This window comes from Bolinopsis microptera, chromosome 3 (assembly GCF_026151205.1).
Source record: "Bolinopsis microptera isolate Bmic1 chromosome 3, MBARI_Bmic_1.0, whole genome shotgun sequence".
In the NCBI taxonomy this organism is placed as follows: Eukaryota; Metazoa; Ctenophora; class Tentaculata; order Lobata; family Bolinopsidae; genus Bolinopsis; species Bolinopsis microptera.
Genome location: NC_087074.1, coordinates 13642767 through 13662145, shown reverse-complemented (window position 1 = coordinate 13662145; position 19379 = coordinate 13642767). Strand labels below are relative to the sequence as shown.

Here is a 19379-nt window from a genome sequence, read left to right as displayed (position 1 = left end):
GTGGGGGCGGGGGATGGGGTTTAAGATAAACAACCGATCTTGATAGTGTGTTGGTCGCTCCTCCAACTGACTGTGATGCTTATCGTCCAGTCAGGAACAGAATAATAACATAATTTTTTAGTTATAGTATGTCTCGGCTGAACTGCGGAGATAAGTACAGTTTGCTGTAATATGTACAGTTTGCTGTAATATGTGGTCGCGATTATCAACTCAGTGGAATTTCAAATGATGAACTGTGCTTTAAGTTTACACCAACTGGAACCAAAGGAATATACCCATGAGTGCTCCCTAACTTAACTTGGACGGTAAGTGTTTGACAATAAAAACTAGGACACGAATTCTCTGACAAGAAAACCCGGGCCCGCTTCTGTGCCTGGATAATGAAGCGCAGGAGTTGAAAGATGCTTCACACTTTCCTGAAAAATATATCTGTTGCTGTTTTTACAAAGGAACACCACACGACATGGACATCCATCAAGAGATAACATTCAACTGTTGGGAAGGTTCCAAAAGTTTATGAAGTGCATTTTGCACTGTTGCCAGCATAGATGTGCGGCAATAAGATTTGCACGAAAAAAATGGTGATTATGTATTTACCCACCGCAACTGAATAGGTTTTTCAACCCGTGCTTAGAAGCCAAGTGACTTTTGTAACGATTGTTATCAAGGAACTGGACGGGGATCTCGCACTTTGTGCACCAAAACGGCATATTTAGATTCTAAGACTTTGAGGAAATTAAATTCACGTCGATACATACACAGTTAATTTTTAAGCACGGACATAGTAATCATGGTAGCATGGATACAAACAGACAAACAAAGGAGGAGGAGGAGGAGGACTGAGGGAGAGGGGGAGGAGGACTGAGGAGGACTGCGGAGGAGGAGGACTGAGGAGGAGGAGGACTGAGGTGGAGAAAAAAAGGAGGGGGGGAGAGGAGGAGGAGGACTGAACAGGAAAAAACGACACGAATGTGTACGGTACCAGCTAAAATATCTACCAGTTACATTCAGTACAAGTATATTTCGAATAGCAATTTTAATAGCGTACAGCAAAGTTCTAACCCATGATCCGAAATAAAATGCAGCTGGTAAACGAACTAAAGAGGGGTTCACTGAACCATTTCAACAGCGCACCTATTACCCGTTATCGATTTTATCAATACTTGAACTTCCGTGTTATCTCATCTAAAATAAACACCCCGCACACAAAATGAATTCCGTTGACTTGAGGGCAAGTGCAGCATTTTAAAGTTACACAAACTCTTATTACAATTGTGAGAAGGACTCCAAGTTTACATATTTAAAACGGCAATGACTAATTACAAAGCACAAATTGGAATTTTTAGTGTCTAACCTGGCAAAAATGAACTGCACCATGTTGAACTAGTACTTCAACTCTGTCAGGTATAACCATGCTTGTCCTCCTGTATACTGCCTCCTCCTGGAACATACAGTTCTTTTCAGTGAAGCACAGTTCATCATTTGGAATCTCACTCAGTTCATAATCGCGACCTCATATTAGAGTAAATGTTTTTAATAATACTAATCTCCGCAATTGAACAATGAAACCGAAACATGCTATAACTAAAGAATGTTAATGTTCCGTTCATGACTGGACGGTTAGCATCACAGTCAGTTGGAGGAGCGACCAACACACTATCAAGATCGGTTGTTTATCTTAAACCCCATCCCCCGCCCCCACCCCCCCCCCCCCCCAACAGTTTGTAATGTACGTGGGCGATGGGCACGGTTATATAAGTGTACAACAATCACACTATTTCAAGTTCATGACGTAATCATGGCGTGTTTACCGCGGTGCAGATATTGCACGCGGACCTTGCCGAGTCAAGATGTGGTAGAGATAACAATGTGAACAGAGGGTCAAATAAAGATAAGGAAAGTAAACACACGATATCGATCTGCTCACTTTTCCTGTTTGTGATTGGACGGATCGGTGTCACATGACATAACACCTCTATTACAAGTGGTCGCTCGTTGAGGACCACGGAGCACATCAGGGCTGCCCGTCGTCAGAATACATTTAATTCAGTTGTCAGTATGATTGTTATAATGTGGTGTTGGTAACCTACCTTCATTGTGTTTCTTTTGACTTTGTTATCATGCTGTGCTCTGGAAATTGTGATAGTACCTGTTCGATTTGTTAAGGAGACGATCTCCCTGTTCATATGTTACAGGATCAGAATGTTCGTGAGGAACAGTCACCAAAAGTGAGTTGCTTACCTGCTGTGTGTTTTCGTACTCTGGTCTTCACTCAAGTTGCAAAGCTGCAATAAACGTATCGCAAAGAACATTTATATCTGAAAATTGTGTTAGTACCAGTTTGATCAGTTAAGGTGAGGATTGCCTCAATCTGTCGGGTTCAGCTTAACTGTCTAGGTCATGAGTAGAACCGAAGGATCAAAATATATGTTGCTTGTTGGTCGTATTAACTATAAAACATCAATTTTGAGGGATAAGGAAGTGTTTATAGGTTCTGAAACCTAGCTAAATCGATTTTTCGTGCAATTTTAGGTCAGAAACAGTCATCAAAATGAGTTAATAAGAAGGTCGATTTCTCGGTTATTTTTGAGCTTTCGTTCAGAAAATAATTCGGGGTCCTCAAAGGGGGATAACAAGAAGGCGTTACAAGTGTTACAAACCTTCTATAATACAAAATATGTATCACCTCCTCTGCCTGCTTAACATGTGCTCGACCTAAAATGTAAACAAACAATTATCACCTCCTCAGCCTGCTTAACATGTGCTCACTATTAATGTAAACAAACAATTATCACCTCCCCGCCAGTATCCACATCTATTGACAGAAGTTTACTTTTAGGTGTCTAACCTTATAGTTACCATTGCTGAATTTATATGTGTATATTGTCCGAATAGTTTTCTATTTCTTTTTGTGAGATTGATATGCACATTTTAGTTATTTTTTACATTTCATTGTGGGGCTCCCCTTTTTAATTTGATGTATGTACTGATAGTAACAACATCTTTTGGCTCTAGATAATGGCATCACGCTAAAATAAGTAAAGAACCAGTTTCGCACAGGATGCATACTGTAGCACTAAACAAGTTTTGTTCCTTTTACCTAGGTCTGAGACAAAGATGATTGGTTATTCAATGATTCAGCACTGTCAACTCTTCACTCTCTGACGAAACAGCTTTATCCACCTCAACGTTAAGGGTACTCCTTTAAAAAATCATACAATTTTAGGCATGGAGGAAGAATGGGAGACAGAATTTGCCAACCTGTGCCTCAGCTTGTCCATGGACGAAGCAACGAAACAAGATGCTATCGATAAGTGAGTAATAATTTTTACTATAACTTGACTGTCTTTTTTTAAATGGGAAAAGTCCAAGAGTTTGTGTTTAGGTTAGCTTCATAAATGTTAACTACCCTAGATATCGATCTGCTCAAGATTTTAACCTGGATGGCAAGCCAATTTACTGGCTAGCGTGTGCTCTCTACGATTCCTGCTTCTCCCGACAACTGGTGACCATCAGTGGTGAATCACAGAGAGGAAACTACATTTCCTTCACTCAACTTCTCAAGGTTATCTTCACTACATGCTTTTAATTCTTCCTGTAACTTCCAATCAGAATGTAAAGGTTCACATTGATGAGCCATCTATCTATATTTTATATATTTCGTTGCTTTAAAACTCCATATGCATAGCATGATTCCACGGTTAAAATGATCTTTTTCAGACAATTGGGCTCTCGTTTGAGGATTTTGTACATAAATATTTGGACGTTTGGCAGATAACAGCTAACAGAACTGACGACTTTCGCACTCATGTTGAGAGTCTCAGGAGAAGGTTACTTTCCATCTCAAATTATAACTTGCTTCAGTCATGCACTTGCTAATTAAATCAATTACATAGTTATTTTGTAGCAATGGATCTCGTACAATGTTTCAAGATCGCATGTAGTATGCATGACGTGTGTAGTATGTACTATCTCTATGTGCACTGTACTGATCCTTAGTGTGCGAGTGTGACGGCCCATTTAGATATTATTGGCTATACATCCTAGCAAGTATTGTAGAATTCGTTACAACTGGTTTGGTAATTGTTGTATTTCCTTCAGGTGGATAGTAACGTCACAGATATACAACAAATACAAGCAGATATTTGAAGCTATTGGGAAATCCCTTCCAGACTCCAACTTCCGTATCAAACGGAAAGCTCGCAGAGAAGTGACCAGCACTGAACTTTACAAGTTTATCTGGACGTTTTACTGCAACGTGAAGGCAGCATTTCCCAACTCAATAGATGAGGTTGTGTCCTCGAGTTTGCTCCTCTGCGCTGTAACTGATTACTGTTTCCACGAAGTTTACCTGTCCGAACCCACCCTTCTCACTGAAGATGGCAGAAATGCTTTCAAGTACGTTCTTCACATCTTACGTCATGACAAAGCAATTTTTATTTTCACATTTGAATTCAATTTAACTTTAAATTGGTCCTTATTATAAAAATGTACATAAATTAACGATTTGTTTTCTCAGGCAGTCAGAGAACCACTCTATCATCGATCGTATGTGTAACGACTTTGTTAAAATGGAATCAACTGAAGCTAAGAGAATCAGAGACTACCACTTGAAACCACTGCTGAAACAATATTTCATCAAGGGAGTTCTAAAAGCGGGTCTTGAGAACGACAGAGGAATATTCGAAGCCTCCGTTTTCGACTCAAACCACAAATCTATCAACAACGAGTACGACGCGTACTTCCTGAAGCAGGGAGAGTACGACAACAGATTGTTCCTGGAAACTGTCATCCCTCCAACTAGATCTATCGGAGACAGGACTCCTTCTAAACTTGCTGTAGTGCATCGTACACCCAGCGAGCTGAGTCACAAGGTTAAGAGAAACCTGCTGAAGCAGCTCGAACAGAGTATGATACCTCAGACTCCACTTTCTAACAGGAACTATCTTCCCTCCAAGACTGAGGAGGATTTCATCAAGAGAACTCCCATATCGGAACAGGCTGATATCTTAAACAGATTGAACCTTCTTATTTTAAATTACAGGTGAGTTTATTTTAAAGCGTGATATTGCTATCAAATGTTCGTTTTATGTTTTCTGTTTCGCAGAGATAGTAATGGTTTCAGGTCTAGACAAGTCTAGTTCACATATTTGCTTACTTTATGCGATTTTCTCTCCCTTCTTGTCCTTAAACAAACCCCATTTTCCAGAACCGAACCCAGTCCAGAGCTCGAGAAGATCTTGAGAAAATTCGACCCGAAGATCCGAGAGGACATCATGAAGATCCAAAAGATGCTGTCAGACAAATTTATAGAAGCTTACTCCAACGGCGAGCAAAATGCTCTGGTGTTTGCGGAGGAGAAGCTTGAACATGGTGTAAAACTTTTCTACAGAATGTTTGAACTGATCGTTATCAGTGAAGCTGATCGACGCTGTTCTGACATTGCTCTTAAGAACATTGTCTCCAACGTCGACTTCATATCTGCGACTTTTGTAATCTCTCTTGAGATTGTCCTGAACTCTTACGGCTCTAGTGATCGCAAATTCCCTTGGATACTGAATGCTCTTGGTTTACATTCCTTCATGGTGGGCAAAGTGATTGAGACAATCATCATGCATGACACAGGTTGGTTACACTTACAATTTTACATGATTTAAATTATATTATTACATTGATTGACTGATTCAAATTATGGGACGTAAGATTAGACTAGATTCTTAGTTAAGCGGTTCTTTTATACGACAACCATCCTCATTTTCAGGTTTATCTCGGACGATAATAAAGCACTTGAACACGATTGAGGAGACAATGTTAGAAACCATGGTTTGGGCTAAAGACTCACCCCTCTACGATCAGTTAGCAGAATGCAATCCTCCCCGGCCACCCAGATACGAAGACGTTAAACCCTCCAAGGGAATGGGTAACCAGACCCCAACACTCAGGATTCCCTCCGGTGAAGGATACAGATTCGCAACAATGAACAGTTCCTCAAATCTGATAGATAGGAAGCGGGGCTTGACCCCTCTCTGCAGCACTGGCAGTCCCTTCCAGCACATGGACAAGAGACACACAGCTGCACAACCTAATCTCAAGATAGCTATGCCTACGTTCGCTCCACCTGTAGATACTTCCTCCAGCACAACCAGAGAGGGTGCTCAGACCCCCGTCTCTGCTCTTGCTACAAACATGGACACCATGGGTGTAATGAGTCCCCCTCCTCGACCCCTCTTCCGCAAGTCCTTGCAGATGTTCTTCAGGAAGACCTATAACTTGGTCTCACTTCGGATCAGGAACTTGGTTGAGAAGTTAGACCTCGCCCCCGAAGTCTTGCAGAAGATCTGGACGGTATTCGAACATGCCATGACAAATCATGTGCACCTCTTCCACGACCGCCATATCGATCAGATTATGATATCTTCCACTTATCTGATAGTGAAAGCGGAGGATCTAAAGATAACCTTCCGCCAGATAATCGAATGTTACAGACAGCAGCCCCAGGTTCAGAACAAACAATACGTCTACAGAAATGTGCCCCTGGAGACCAGACCACTTCCCCAGACTCTAATGTGTTCCTGTAAGAGCAAAGTCAGCGAGGAAGCGACAGAACGAGGCGACATTATCAAGTTTTACAACACCGTCTTCATCAATCACATATCTAACTTTATCAAACCAGCAGAGGGGCAGGGAGGTAAGCTAAACCTCTCCGCGCCCGGATCCCCCATGCCTCACATCTACACCCTGACGCCGGGTAACGTGTTCTCACCTAGACGTATAGACTCACACAATCTCACAGTCTCGCCTAAGAAGACATCTTCTATCAAACCTTATGTGTTTGGGGAGAGTCCTACCAAAGATCTAGATGCTATGAATGAACGAGTTCACAACATCAACACCAGAGGCCAGCAGAAGAGGATGCTCTTCAAGAACGACGAGGAGCAGAAGAAATCAGAGAAAGTCAAAAAGTCAGCAGCATTCCTGCAGTACGATAATTAAACTTTGCTCAATTGATTTCGACCAGAACTGCTTTTCCGACGGACCAACTTTTAGATTTGGAAGGATGACTCAAAAATTTTCAGTGGGATGAAAATAATGCTATAAAATGATAAAAAGTTATAACAACCTCTAGCATGATAAGATCATTTTAATGATACACATTTATTCAGTGTTCAAGCTTTTTAAAAGTTTAAAACCGTGATCAGGTATAACTCAGAAATTTAAAATTCAAGTTAACAAAAAATTAGTATATGATTGATTCAGAATAAGGGGTATAACGCCGTTATACTAACTACTACGCTCAAAGTTAACAATGTTGTTAATCCGTAATATATTATCTGTTGTTTTGGGGATGTGTTTTCGTTATTTTTATTATTTTGACTGAAGGTTTCATTGGCGGATAGTTTGTTTTGAGTATGAAAATTATGAATTCTGATCATTATAGATGAGTATTGACATAATATTATATGTATGAAATTTTGTTACGCTTAATGTAAATTTAAAGACCTAAGTATATTTGCATTATAATATGTTCATAATTTCATTATCTAATCCAGCTTGAAAATTGGTTTAAAAGCTATATTTGCTGTGAAATTACGTGCTGAATTTTTATTCCTTGTGTAAGGCTGAAGTTTCTTTTCTTTAAATTGATTTTTCAGTTTATTATTTTTAACCAAAAGCCCTAACATCCAAAAATGATAATTACTAAATTTTGCAAAATTTAGATCAACAGGTCTTGCTTAAAGTTACAATTTTGATTAAAAATCACATAATATATGATAAGTTAAGGGTAATGTTACCCATTTCCGTTGTTAACTTGAAGCATTTTCAGAGTTTAAATTCATTATTGTACCACTTATGAACAATGTTTTGTGTTTGTATTACATATTAAGATCTACTCGATATATCCATGATAAATCCATGTTTGTGTTACTTGAGTTACTATTCTCTCATTTAAAGCCATAATTACCACGATTAATCCCTCAAAATTATTATAATTATCTAAACACAGAAAAATTATCCCTACTAAAAGTCCTGATGAAACCGTGAAATTTGCAAACTAACAAATAACAATGACCTTTCATTTCGCTGAATATACGTTCAAATTACAGTTTACACCCAGAATCAGAATACTTACATATCTCACCACAGCTCAGTAGCTGATTCTCAAGAAGAACGGTTCTGTAGTAAAAATCCAATCTTCACGATTAGTAAACCACACATCACCCTAACTTCCACCCCCTCCAGCTAGGTAACATGGCAGAGTTTCTAGCCTCCATATTCGGAACAGAAAAGGACCGTGTGAATTGTCCGTTTTACTTCAAAACGGGAGCATGTACTCACGGTGAGCGGTGCTCGAGACAGCACAACAGACCTACTTATAGTCAGACAGTGTTACTCAACCACATGTACAGATCTCCTGTCAACCTTAGTCTTACCCCGGAAATGCAGGTTAGATACTATCTCTTATCTTACCCCCGAAATGCAGGTTAGATACTATCTCTTATCGTATCTTACCCCGGAAATGCAAGTTAGATACTATCTCTTATCTTACCCCCGGAAATGCAAGTTAGATACTATCTCTTATCTTACCCCGGAAATGCAGGTTAGATACTATCTCTTATCTTACCCCCGAAATGCAGGTTAGATACTATCCCTTATCTTACCCCCGAAATGCAGGTTAGATACTATCTCTTATCTTACCCCGGAAATGCAGGTTAGATACTATCTCTTATCTTACCCCGGAAATGCAGGTTAGATACTATCTCTTATCTTACCCCCCGAAATGCAGGTTAGATACTATCCCTTATCTTACCCCCGAAATGCAGGTTAGATACTATCTCTTATCTCACCCCCGAAATGCAGGTTAGATACTATCTCTTATCTTACCCCCGAAATGCAGGTTAGATACTATCTCTTATCTTACCCCCGAAATGCAGGTTAGATACTATCTCTTATCTTATCCCCGAAATGCAGGTTAGATACTATCTCTTATCTTACCCCGGAAATGCAGGTTAGATACTATCTCTTATCTTACCCCCGAAATGCAGGTTAGATACTATCTCTTATCAAGATTCTAGATATTATCCTGGACTGATCAGTGCAAGTGATCTGCTGTTATTCGTTGTAGCAAAGCTAGAAGAACGATCCGGCTTTACTTGAAAGTGGTCGTGTTAATTGCCGTAATTTTACTGGATCAATATATCATTCTTTACATTTTGAGACTGGCTTATTGATCCTGTGCTTATTTTGTTTTGTAAGCAGTAGTCAATAGTGCATGCCTAATTTAAACAGACGCTTTTTGGGAAGTGTCAAACGAACTTCCTAAGAATGTTCTCGAAACGTGCCGGGGAATGTTGTTGAAATCTACTCTCATCAACTACAGCTAGTTTAAGCATAAATTCTCCAGAACATTGTCTGCAATACAGGGTTAGTTACTCTAGTTGACATATTTCCAAGTTTGCTAAACACTGCACAACGTGCGAGCTACAGAATTGGCTCTGGTTGAACTCCAAAGTTGTTGACATTGAACATTCTTGGACTGGAGCCAGCGACATAACACGCATAATTATCCTTTCAGTGAGGTTATTACTGCAAGGAAACATGAGCAACATATACCCGGTTATTTAGGTAGTATGTTAGAAGTGCGGTACACTTCTTTCAACGGGACGATTCACTAATTTGGAGTCAATTATGTAATTACTTTCTTACCAGTACGGTCATCTTGTAATTAGGATAATTGAATTACACTGAATTTAAATGGCAGTACCAACCGCGAATATTCCCGTTGCAGGAATTCTCGTGGACTGCATTGCAAGAATTCCCGTAGATATTATAATTGGATCAGCGTGTATTAACAAACAAAGTTTTAAGATTTCATTACATTGCAAACAGTACTGTCAGACGGCATTCCTCCCGAGGAGTGAGTAGCAAAGTTAATTTTGGCAACATTCCAGCTAACATACTTATCACACATTTCTAAAGATTTACTACCTTCAGCGCCTAGGAGGGCTCACGGAGGAAACCTTGCAAACACATTTTGACGAGTTTTTTGAAGATATGTACGTGGAGCTGGTGGACAAATACGGGCCCATTGAAGAGCTGAACATTTGCGAGAATCTGGGAGATCATCTTGTCGGTATGTAACACTCAGGTTTGAGATAAGGGAATTGTGGAATGGATGAAATGTCTGAGTAGTAAAGTGGAAGTGAAGGTGTTTAACGTTTTCAGCAATGCTCTTGTCAATATTTAACGTGTCCGCTTTTTCAGCTGATTTCAGTGACCCCTCCCGCGACAGGTAACATATATGTCATGTTTAAGCGTGAAGAAGACGCTCAGAAAGCAGTAGACGGTCTGAACAATCGGTGGTACAACGGACAGCCAATCTACGCGGAGTTATCGCCCGTTACAGACTTCCGGGAAGCGTGCTGCCGGCAGCACGAGACGAGTGAGTGCACGCGCGGCGGATACTGTAACTTCCTGCACGTGAAGGCAGCGTCGCGCGAGATGCGACACAGTCTGGGAGTTGATACGTACGGCAAGGGACGACATGTAGCCGGAGGAAAGAGAAGAGACCGGTCTCCTAGAAGAGACAGAAACAGACGGAATTAGCAGTTTTAAGACACAGGAACTTTGGAGACATTATGTTTGCTGGGTGTTTATCACCCGTATTTCGGGGCTTGATTTAGCAATTTTACTTTATTCTTATATTCCATACACTATCGCAAAATATTGCCTTCTTTATGTGATATACCAGGTATATTCCCACATGTAATCAGCAGTTCATTTGTTTGTGTATGTTTTATTCTATGTGCAAAAATTTTTGGATTTTACGGGAAGTCAGCCAAATTTAACTTTAAGCAGTTGTGATAGTGTGATATACATATAGTTGCTCCTAATTCGATTTTTAAATGCTTCCATTGGTATGTCAAATATTTTCATTTTTTGAATGTACAATTATGGAGTTAATTGCTACTATTATAACGTTTTATCCTTTACCGAAATTCAAAATACGGCAGTCTTACTATAAAGTTTAGATCCCAAAGGAAGTGACACTAGATTGCAAATTATTTGATACTTGAATCAGAAAATGAGTTAAAAGTGATGCTTGTATCAGTTGTGATATCATGTCCTCAACTGATCATAGCATTCCAGGTACCAAGTCCAAATGTCATCAGCTTCAGATGCAGATGAAATCAAGTTTAGTCAGGAGAGTTTGTCTCTTCTCTTCACTGGTGGAGCGACGGGGGTTTCTTTAGAACACCACATCCCGTAAGTTAAACTGGTTCATGAATGGGTTTATATGAAACTTTCTATGGAGCATTATGGTCCGTCCTCGGTATTCGAATTTCCTAGTTTGGCGCCATTTGAAAAGTCTGGACGGAACGCGCAAAATTTTATTTGTTGTATAAAACTCGTACCTAGTCAGTCATTTCTCTGGTTTTGGCGCGCATTTCTTGCGCGGCTCTTGTTTATTTTGATCCAAAACCACCGCCCTTTTTGAGCAATTTAACAAAATTACTTTGTAGTACGCCCAATCACTTCTAATTACTGTTTCCATAAGTATCCAATAGCGCATAGACATACAAATTACAATAGCCTGTCACTCTTTGCAATCATTCGATCATCGGCAGTCAGTAATATGATACCTTCCTGGCCACATTCCAATCTAATTCTTTTGGAGGCAAGTTCAAACTTGCCCGGCGGTACGTGAAGTCATGGCTTTCTCTCACTTCTTATTATTGCAGAACGACCTCGTTGTACAGCCCAGATCCGAATTTTGGTACGTACAATATCTTCAGTTTATTTATAGACTTCGTTTGGCAGTTATGATAGTAAAGTTTAGTAGTAATATAAAATGTTACTTTCTTGCACTGAGCACTGTGGATGACCCGAAATTATCCATCGCAGATACCAGTTTGCCACGAACTACGTCCATGTCCTCATTTACCTCCACCCAGTATCCCAGAGCTGTAAGTTGTCTCTCGCTTTATTACAGTATTAGTGTTCTGTGTTAGTATTAAGATTGACAAAGCCGTAATACATTTTTCTTAAGGTCACAAATTTGCGGTGTGCTCGTTAATGTATACTTGTTTCAGAGGACAATAGTTTATCTCATTTCAGGGTCCGAGTCAACCAACAGTGATCCCCATTCACGTCACTCAGGATCAAGAAATTCGAACGTGAGAAATTAAATTGTAGTGAAACTTGACTGGTCCAGGCATTCAATGTGCCTCATTTCCTATCTAATATCTGTCTGTTCCACGTATCCACAATCTCACAAAGTATTAAATATTCCTTGTTGACATTCTTCCTTCCTATAGAGACAACATGCAGGGCAGCTACGGGTTTGATCTCAAATTCGAGGAGAGAAAGGAGTTTCCTAAGAACCATCCATGTTGCTACTCCAGGGTTAAGGATGCTATAATCGTGAAGGACCACACCGCAATACCTTTCACATTCCTGAGTAATTATAGTATGCGGGACTTTAGGATCAGAATCACCGCTGTGTTTACGAGTAAAGACAACTTTAACATCCCTGTTCTGCCTTGTAATAACCATTCTGGATCCAGTCAAGGTGAGAGGGTTGATATTTGATACCCGAATTGCTATACATATGTTATCTATTCAGTTGTACAAAATGATTTTTAACGAAGGTGATATATCCGGGCACCTGGAACTGCAGACAGTTTTTAGTCTTATATTTTCACATGCGAACTAACATATCCTCAACCTCTAGGACCGCCGAGGGAGTTTGTTTCGTGCAACAACGCAAATGCAGTGGACTATAAAGATGATGAAAGACACCACATCTTACTTCCACTCATACACTGTCGAGGTGATTTCTTATTTTATATACAATCATTCGTGATGATATTACTCTAAGTGATAACATTAGGCGTACATTAGGTGTGACACTGGCGAATAATCGTTTTTACCGTCAGATGTGTCTGGTAACGGAACGGAACTGATCGAAAACTTCCAGTTTAACTGCAGAAGCAGCTGCACTATGAAGTCGGGGAACAAAGGGATCAACAACAGAGCGCTCTCTTTGATATTCCAGCTAGAAACGTAAGTTGAGCAGTTACAACAAATCAAGGTATATATTTCCCTCAGTTACGTACGTTTTGGAGCACAGCAATTGATTCGACATATTTTGGAAACCTCTCTTAAGTAATTAATTCAACAGAGATCACGGGGTTCCTCTCGGAAGACGAGTAGTCAGCCTGAAAGTAGCAGTCTCACCGGGCAGGGACATCATGACGCTGATAAACGCGGAAGGAAAACGCGGGAGGAAAAGGTCACGTACTCAGTCAGAGGTGGCAGAGAGCAGTTCCAGTGCAAGTAAGTTATAATAGTTCTTAATAATTTGTCTCAACTTTTTGGGGAAGTAATAGCAAATGTTGAATCAAAAATCAAAATTAAGCCCCTTAAAATCACTAACTCACGCCATCTCAATACTTACACTCAATACTTACACTGTACATTGTATTCTTTCTTTACTTATCTGAGATTTTTGGAACTCTTTTGAGATTTTTGTATCACCAGGTACTCAAAGTGCTGGGAAGACATCTCCCAAAGAATCAAAGAAACGTGTCAAGGCAAAGAGCATGTCAGGCAACCATAAGTACACAGTAGTGGTAGGTGCTCTGTTATTTTTAATTTGTATCTTTAAATTCTGTAAATGTATCATTTGCTATTTCTTTCGCTTGCACTTTGCTTAACTTGAATTTGTATGCAAACATACGTCTTTATTGGGTAGAGTAAATAACACTTTTTCAAGATCAATGGGTTGGAATTGCGGGACAGGTTACAGGTAGTAGCGAATGCTACTGATGCCAAATATAACGGGACATCAGAGACTGGGAAAGAGTGGGCAGAGTAAGTGTTAGTTCTTGTTAGTTCTTGATTATCACACTTTCGCAGTGTCAACACAGGAGAACCCAGAAACTGATCCGCACGATAGCTGGATACTGTGGGGGTCTTGATGATGCGTGAGTGTGATAATTGGTTTCTGTTAATCGGATAATTGATTACTGTTAATTGGATACTTATTTTTTATGAAATGACAGACGACAATTCTAAACTCTAAAACGTACTGAAATGGGTTATTTTTTCATGTCGTAAAAGCAAAATTGCTGAGATGATGTTATTTCTGAAAATGCTTTCCATTTAGGTATTTGGGGGGTGAGCCTTACAGTCAGACTTCTGTTGGAACCCAAGAAAATGGCTCGCAGCCCGACCAATACTCATTAGAAGGGTTTGTGGAATGTTTCTTAAAACCACCAATTTTAAAATTACCAAATTTACAGCAAACTGCATCTCCATTGACCTTTATTAGCCTGTGTTGGCGCTTCATTTGAGAAGTTTCCACGCACTGTAAATTTTAAAACAAAACATACCATTAACAATAATACTTCACCTCAGTTGGCTCTCACGATATGGTCTGGAATGCTACACAGAACAGTTGGAAGAGGCGGGATTCGGATCACCCACTAATTTCCAGTGTGTTCAGGAAAGTGATCTGGACAAGTTGGAGATATTTGACAAGTGTCATCGGCTAACTATCCTGCATGCAGCCAAGCGGATCCTCATCAGAGGAGTAGCTAACATCGTGAAGGGGGAATGTTAGAATTTTATGCACGAAAATAAAATCGAATTCCCTTCCCACAAGGACTCCGTATTCGTTGTATACTCAACGTAATGTGTTTTATTTGACAATTTTGCATTCTGCAGATCAAATTTCATCTCGAGAAATCCGCCCAAATCAATAGCGAGATCAAACCCTACATGTCAATTACACGCGAACATTGTTAAATTTCAAATATTATTCTCGTCAGAAACAAACCGCTTCAATGCATTAATATGCAATGCTTTTATAATTATACATATCATTGAATTTGTATATTTCTGAATAAGTTTCGATGTTCAATTTATTTAATATTATACAGCTTAATTAATATTATCCAGCTAATTTATTAAATTACTTATTCAGATATTTTCATTTTATTCTCTCGATGTTGAAAGGTTTTATTTTACCCCACCTTGATATTGATCGGTAGTTTTGAATTGCAATTGTTTTTAAAATTTAATTAATCAGTTTTTTAGTTTTCTAAATTTTGTTTTATATTAGTCAACTAGCATGTGGATTGGGGTGTTGTGATGACTTATAACTCTCTTTATAAACTCTGTAGTACAGCATCTTAGTATTTGTAACCAGAGAAACTATTCGAGGTTTTTCCAGGACCTATGGATTCTAACTATCTCCTTAGGGGTACTTCACATTACGTAATCATGGCTTGATCCCCCCATTATTGTTGACTTTTTTCTCTGGAAAACACTTTTCTCTACGTTCATGCTACTTTGATCATTATGAGCCGAAATCATTTTTATGAAAAAATATTGTCAAATTTATTCTAGAGGGTAAAAACCGTGTTAATTTGTAGCTCTTAATTTTCTTAACGGTGACATTCATCAAGAGATATAATCATTAATGAACTTCAACTTTAAAAAGGTTATGAATTTGAAGGTTTTTTATACGTTACAATTATGTTCAGAATATCAGACCATTCTCTTTTTAATCTCTATTTAATTATTTGTTTTAATGTCACTCGTATAACGACAATAATTCAATAACATAAGTTTTAAAGTAAGATTTATTATAAATTAATAATTCAGTTTAACCGGGGGTTGAACTTTGATATGCAAATGTAGCCAATATATTACATCAACAGTATAGAAAACATCCTCGAGGAGGTCACGTTTTCAGTCTTTCCTCGGCTTTGAGCTAAACTATAACTCCTAATATGGACATAAATATTAAATATTTAGATAATAGTTTAATAGATAATCCAATTCCACCCAACATGTTTGTAGGATTCACATTTCTTTAGTTTCCTGCGATCAGTAAGTTCATCACTTGGTCAGTAGATTCCCCAGATATCACACAGGTCACGTGTTCACTTAGCAGACATAGCACTGAGATTTAAGTGACCTGAGTAGATCTTTTGCTCGAGGTCTTCTTCCATATTCTCAGTTTCCCTAAACTATCTGGAGTCAGCAAGATGAAGATGGTAGGATTAAGTGCAGCTAAGAAGCAAGGTACTAGTACTACACTGCTTGCTACCAGATTGATTGCGGAGTACGAATATTCATTTGTTCCCTGAGTTGTAGTAGTTAGTTACGGATAGGAAGGGAACGCTGCCCCGCAAACATAGATCAGGTATATGAAACTACAGGAGTTTCCTAGGAGAATCTTCGTCGTAATCTTTGTGTAATTTCTCTGTGTTCCTGTGTTTACTCCTTTCTTTCCCATTAGCGTTACTATGGCCAAAACGCACGCTACAAGTCCAATAACAAATAAATTAGTACAGTATCGGCACCACATAGTGCATACAGAATCACAGACACTGTTACTTTGGGCCAGTTAGGATACCCAAAAGGCGAGAACACCATGATCTGTTGAGTTGATCCGATCCAAACGACCATTGAAGGAACTGTCGTGGAACCAGGTCGTGCGGAGTTTATGGTAACAACAGTCAGGATTATCTGCATCAGAACAAACCCAGGCTTGTACCACGTCGTGACTCCCACGGTTGTAGGTTTATAACCTACCAGGACGCGCGCCGAGTTGGATTTTAAGAGTATCACCCGTTAACCCCCACGGTCGTTTTCACTATCGTTTTTACGATACAGGGGGAGCCGCGCACTCGTGCGTGGCGGGTCATACAACGTATGACAAACCCAGGCATTGTGATTGTGGAAAAAACATTTCTTTTTTCCAATTGCAATGTGTCTGAACGGGTATCTGATCTGAATAAGCCTGACGACTGTTAGAGCCACCCAAAGTATAGCCGGTAGAACTATCAGGATCGCGGCTATGTTTCCGTATATTCGCAGTGAGAGGGCTAGAGCTAGATTATTAAAGAAGCAGAAATAGAATTGAAATTAATTGACGATGTCAATTCATCTCAGCTCGGCGCGGCACAGTAGCGCATCTCGCTGTGAGAAGCCTTATTGAGTGCGCGGCGCGGCACAGTAACGCATCGCGCTACAAAATTGAAACAATTCCGGGTCAGTCGCGACACCTGCCCTTACATCCTTATCACCACCTTTATCAGGACTACTTTCATCATTCACACCTTTACCAGTATCACGTTTATTTTTAACAGAGTCACCTTTGCCACTATCAGTATTAACGGGTGATACTCGTAAAATATCTGTTCCATATATTGGACCGTCGACGAGTCCAACTCGGCGCGCGTCCTGGTAGGTTGTAAACCTACAACTATCAGTATCACATTCACTGTCCTCGTTTTCAGTAGTATAGGTTAAGGAGGGTTGATCGAGGATGCAGCAGCAAGCAGAGGGAGAGGATGGTGGTGACTCTGGTGAGGATGATGTTTGGAGAACTGGTTCCTCCTGTACTCAAGATCGCCATTTTGCCTGGTAGTGGTGAGTGGATTATTATACTTGATACATGTTACGTATCCCAAATATCAGAGATATATATGCCTTTTATCAGAGATATATATACCTTTATCCGCCTTCGGCGGCGCGCGCTTCGCGCGCGAAAAGTGGCATGCAACGTATGTCAATATTATACTAAGAATTGACGAATCTAATTTATGTCCACATACTCAATACTGTAGTATAGTATTAGTAGGTCCTACAGTTATAGTAGGTGAACTATTATAAACGCTCATAGTCATACCGTTGCCAAAACTGATTCGTTTTTTAGTTGATTGGATATCGTGAAGTAGTATTTGTACAATAATTATCTAATTGATCCATTAAACATTACATAGCAATGGCAGTTGCTCATGGTCGTTACTTCATCTATTTCCCTTGATTGACGATGTCAATCCTTCGCATCTCGCCGATCTGCTTAAGGTTGCGAGAAGCATTATTTGATGCGCGCGCGACCCAGTAGTGCATCGCGCTACAACTATTTGTACAACTATTTCCCCTGTTGTTAGTATTACGTTATGCTTATAATTAACGGGTGATAGTGATACTCGTATAAAATAATAATACGTTTCAAGACCGTCGAAGAGTCCAACTCGGCGCGCGTCTTTGTAAATTATAAACCTATGAACTTATAGAAGGGCTCCGAAGTACTTAAAGTTAACTGCTGCATACTGCTCGTTTTCAAAATATAAACCACAAATGCAGCAACATCAAACATGTACGTATTAAGTTTGATCATTGATAGTGATACACGGTGCAAATCTTTTTTCGCGCCGGCCGGCCGAAAAGGCTCTTTCTCATTTCTGTGAAAGAGATATTGGATATCCAACGTCAAACTCGAACGTGTATCAAATTCAATAACAAGTATTGCTCGAACCAGAGCCCTCTCGCTTGCAGTAGCGCGCGCGACCACCGAAGGCGGCACAGGATTCTACTTGTTATGTAAAACAAGCCCGTTAGTAGAGGCTCTTACGGGCATTGTCTGCTCGATACCTTAGGGACCCCAGATACACCTTACTAGACGTATTTTTGACCGTAGATTCGATTGAAAGTGGTTTCAAGATGATTGGACTGATTGTTCTGGGGTAAAATCGCAAAAAACCGATTTTTGGGCCAAAAATAGGCCAAAAAACCATGTTTTTTGATATTTTGAGCAAGTTAATTTTATTGGCATGTCGGCAAAACTTGCATAAAGATAGCTAAAAGACAGCCGCACAAGATTGTATAAAAATAAAACAAATCCCTCTATTTGTTCTGAGGTAAAAATCCAAAAAAGTGGTAAAAATTTTGATTTTTTTGCTTGAAGTTTGAATAATTTTTTGCAGTTGTATTAAATCAACCCAAAAATAGTCACATCGTGTTTGCCTAAATTTTTCCTTTCCGAGAAGTACCCACTTCATATACTTGATCGAAGTTTGAATATTTTCACTCCGCAAGCGTTTTTGCCAAATTTTCGACGCGCACTACGCGCAAAAGCATTTAGTTGTTATCAATTGGCACCCGCGCGTTCATCATAAATTTCAAACAGCTATAACTCAGCGAGATTATGTCCGTTCTAGCTCATATTTTCACACTAAATAGAAAATAATGTGATCTTATTGCTGACAAAATATGAATATAATTACTCTATTTGCCTTAGAGTAATAGACTGTCAAAGTTTAAAACGCGCATTGGTATAGCACGTGACTAATAAGGCCAAATTTATACTTCTTAACATATTATCGATCCTTAGACATCATACTATTGTGTCCAATTAGCGGTTATTTCTCTAAACTCGTAGCAGAAAACACGTCTTTTTGCCCGTAAGAGCCTGTACTACGTCATGCAGTACGCGAACACACATTGCTATGTGAATAGCAAGTATGTAATGACAACGTACACCAGGATCCAGGCCAGGAAATATAAACTATTTTAAG

The 19379-nt window shown here is 39.5% G+C and overlaps 5 protein-coding genes across 6 annotated transcripts in view; 4 read left to right on the top strand and 1 right to left on the bottom strand.

The window, feature by feature from the left end:
• Positions 1-11067, bottom strand: part of LOC134813598 (uncharacterized) — a 47612-nt gene extending 36545 nt beyond the window's left edge. Inside the window, exon 1 of the mRNA XM_063821461.1 lies at positions 11057-11067. The gene's annotated coding sequence lies outside the window, so the exon portion shown is untranslated. The remainder of the gene's footprint in view (positions 1-11056) is intronic.
• The window catches only part of LOC134812609 (glycine betaine transporter 1-like), a 97635-nt gene that overhangs the window by 39711 nt on the left and 38545 nt on the right, over positions 1-19379 (top strand). The gene's annotated exons all lie outside the window — the stretch shown is intronic.
• On the top strand, positions 3014-8055 carry LOC134812889 (retinoblastoma-like protein 1). Its single transcript, XM_063820492.1, has 7 exons — positions 3014-3314; positions 3415-3565; positions 3721-3830; positions 4102-4398; positions 4520-5044; positions 5210-5625; positions 5762-8055. The coding sequence occupies exons 1-7, from the start codon at positions 3229-3231 to the stop codon at positions 6991-6993; spliced, it is 2817 nt and encodes a 938-aa protein (XP_063676562.1). The 5' UTR covers positions 3014-3228; the 3' UTR covers positions 6994-8055.
• Positions 8246-11004, top strand: LOC134812890 (splicing factor U2AF 35 kDa subunit-like). Its single transcript, XM_063820493.1, has 3 exons — positions 8246-8445; positions 9994-10132; positions 10292-11004. The coding sequence occupies exons 1-3, from the start codon at positions 8251-8253 to the stop codon at positions 10603-10605; spliced, it is 648 nt and encodes a 215-aa protein (XP_063676563.1). The 5' UTR covers positions 8246-8250; the 3' UTR covers positions 10606-11004.
• Positions 11145-15899, top strand: LOC134813391 (cellular tumor antigen p53-like). Of its 2 annotated transcripts, none has more exons than XM_063821129.1 (12): positions 11145-11265; positions 11742-11776; positions 11905-11966; positions 12118-12176; positions 12318-12571; positions 12734-12832; positions 12939-13065; positions 13184-13338; positions 13543-13634; positions 13921-13988; positions 14171-14254; positions 14422-15899. In XM_063821129.1, exons 1-12 carry the CDS (start codon positions 11162-11164, stop codon positions 14624-14626), a joined length of 1344 nt encoding a protein of 447 aa, XP_063677199.1. In that variant the 5' UTR covers positions 11145-11161; the 3' UTR covers positions 14627-15899. The 2 variants fall into 2 exon arrangements, with proteins under 2 accessions (XP_063677199.1, XP_063677198.1); XM_063821128.1 differs by lacking the exon at positions 13921-13988 and adding an exon at positions 13778-13875 and having other exon boundaries at positions 14422-15700.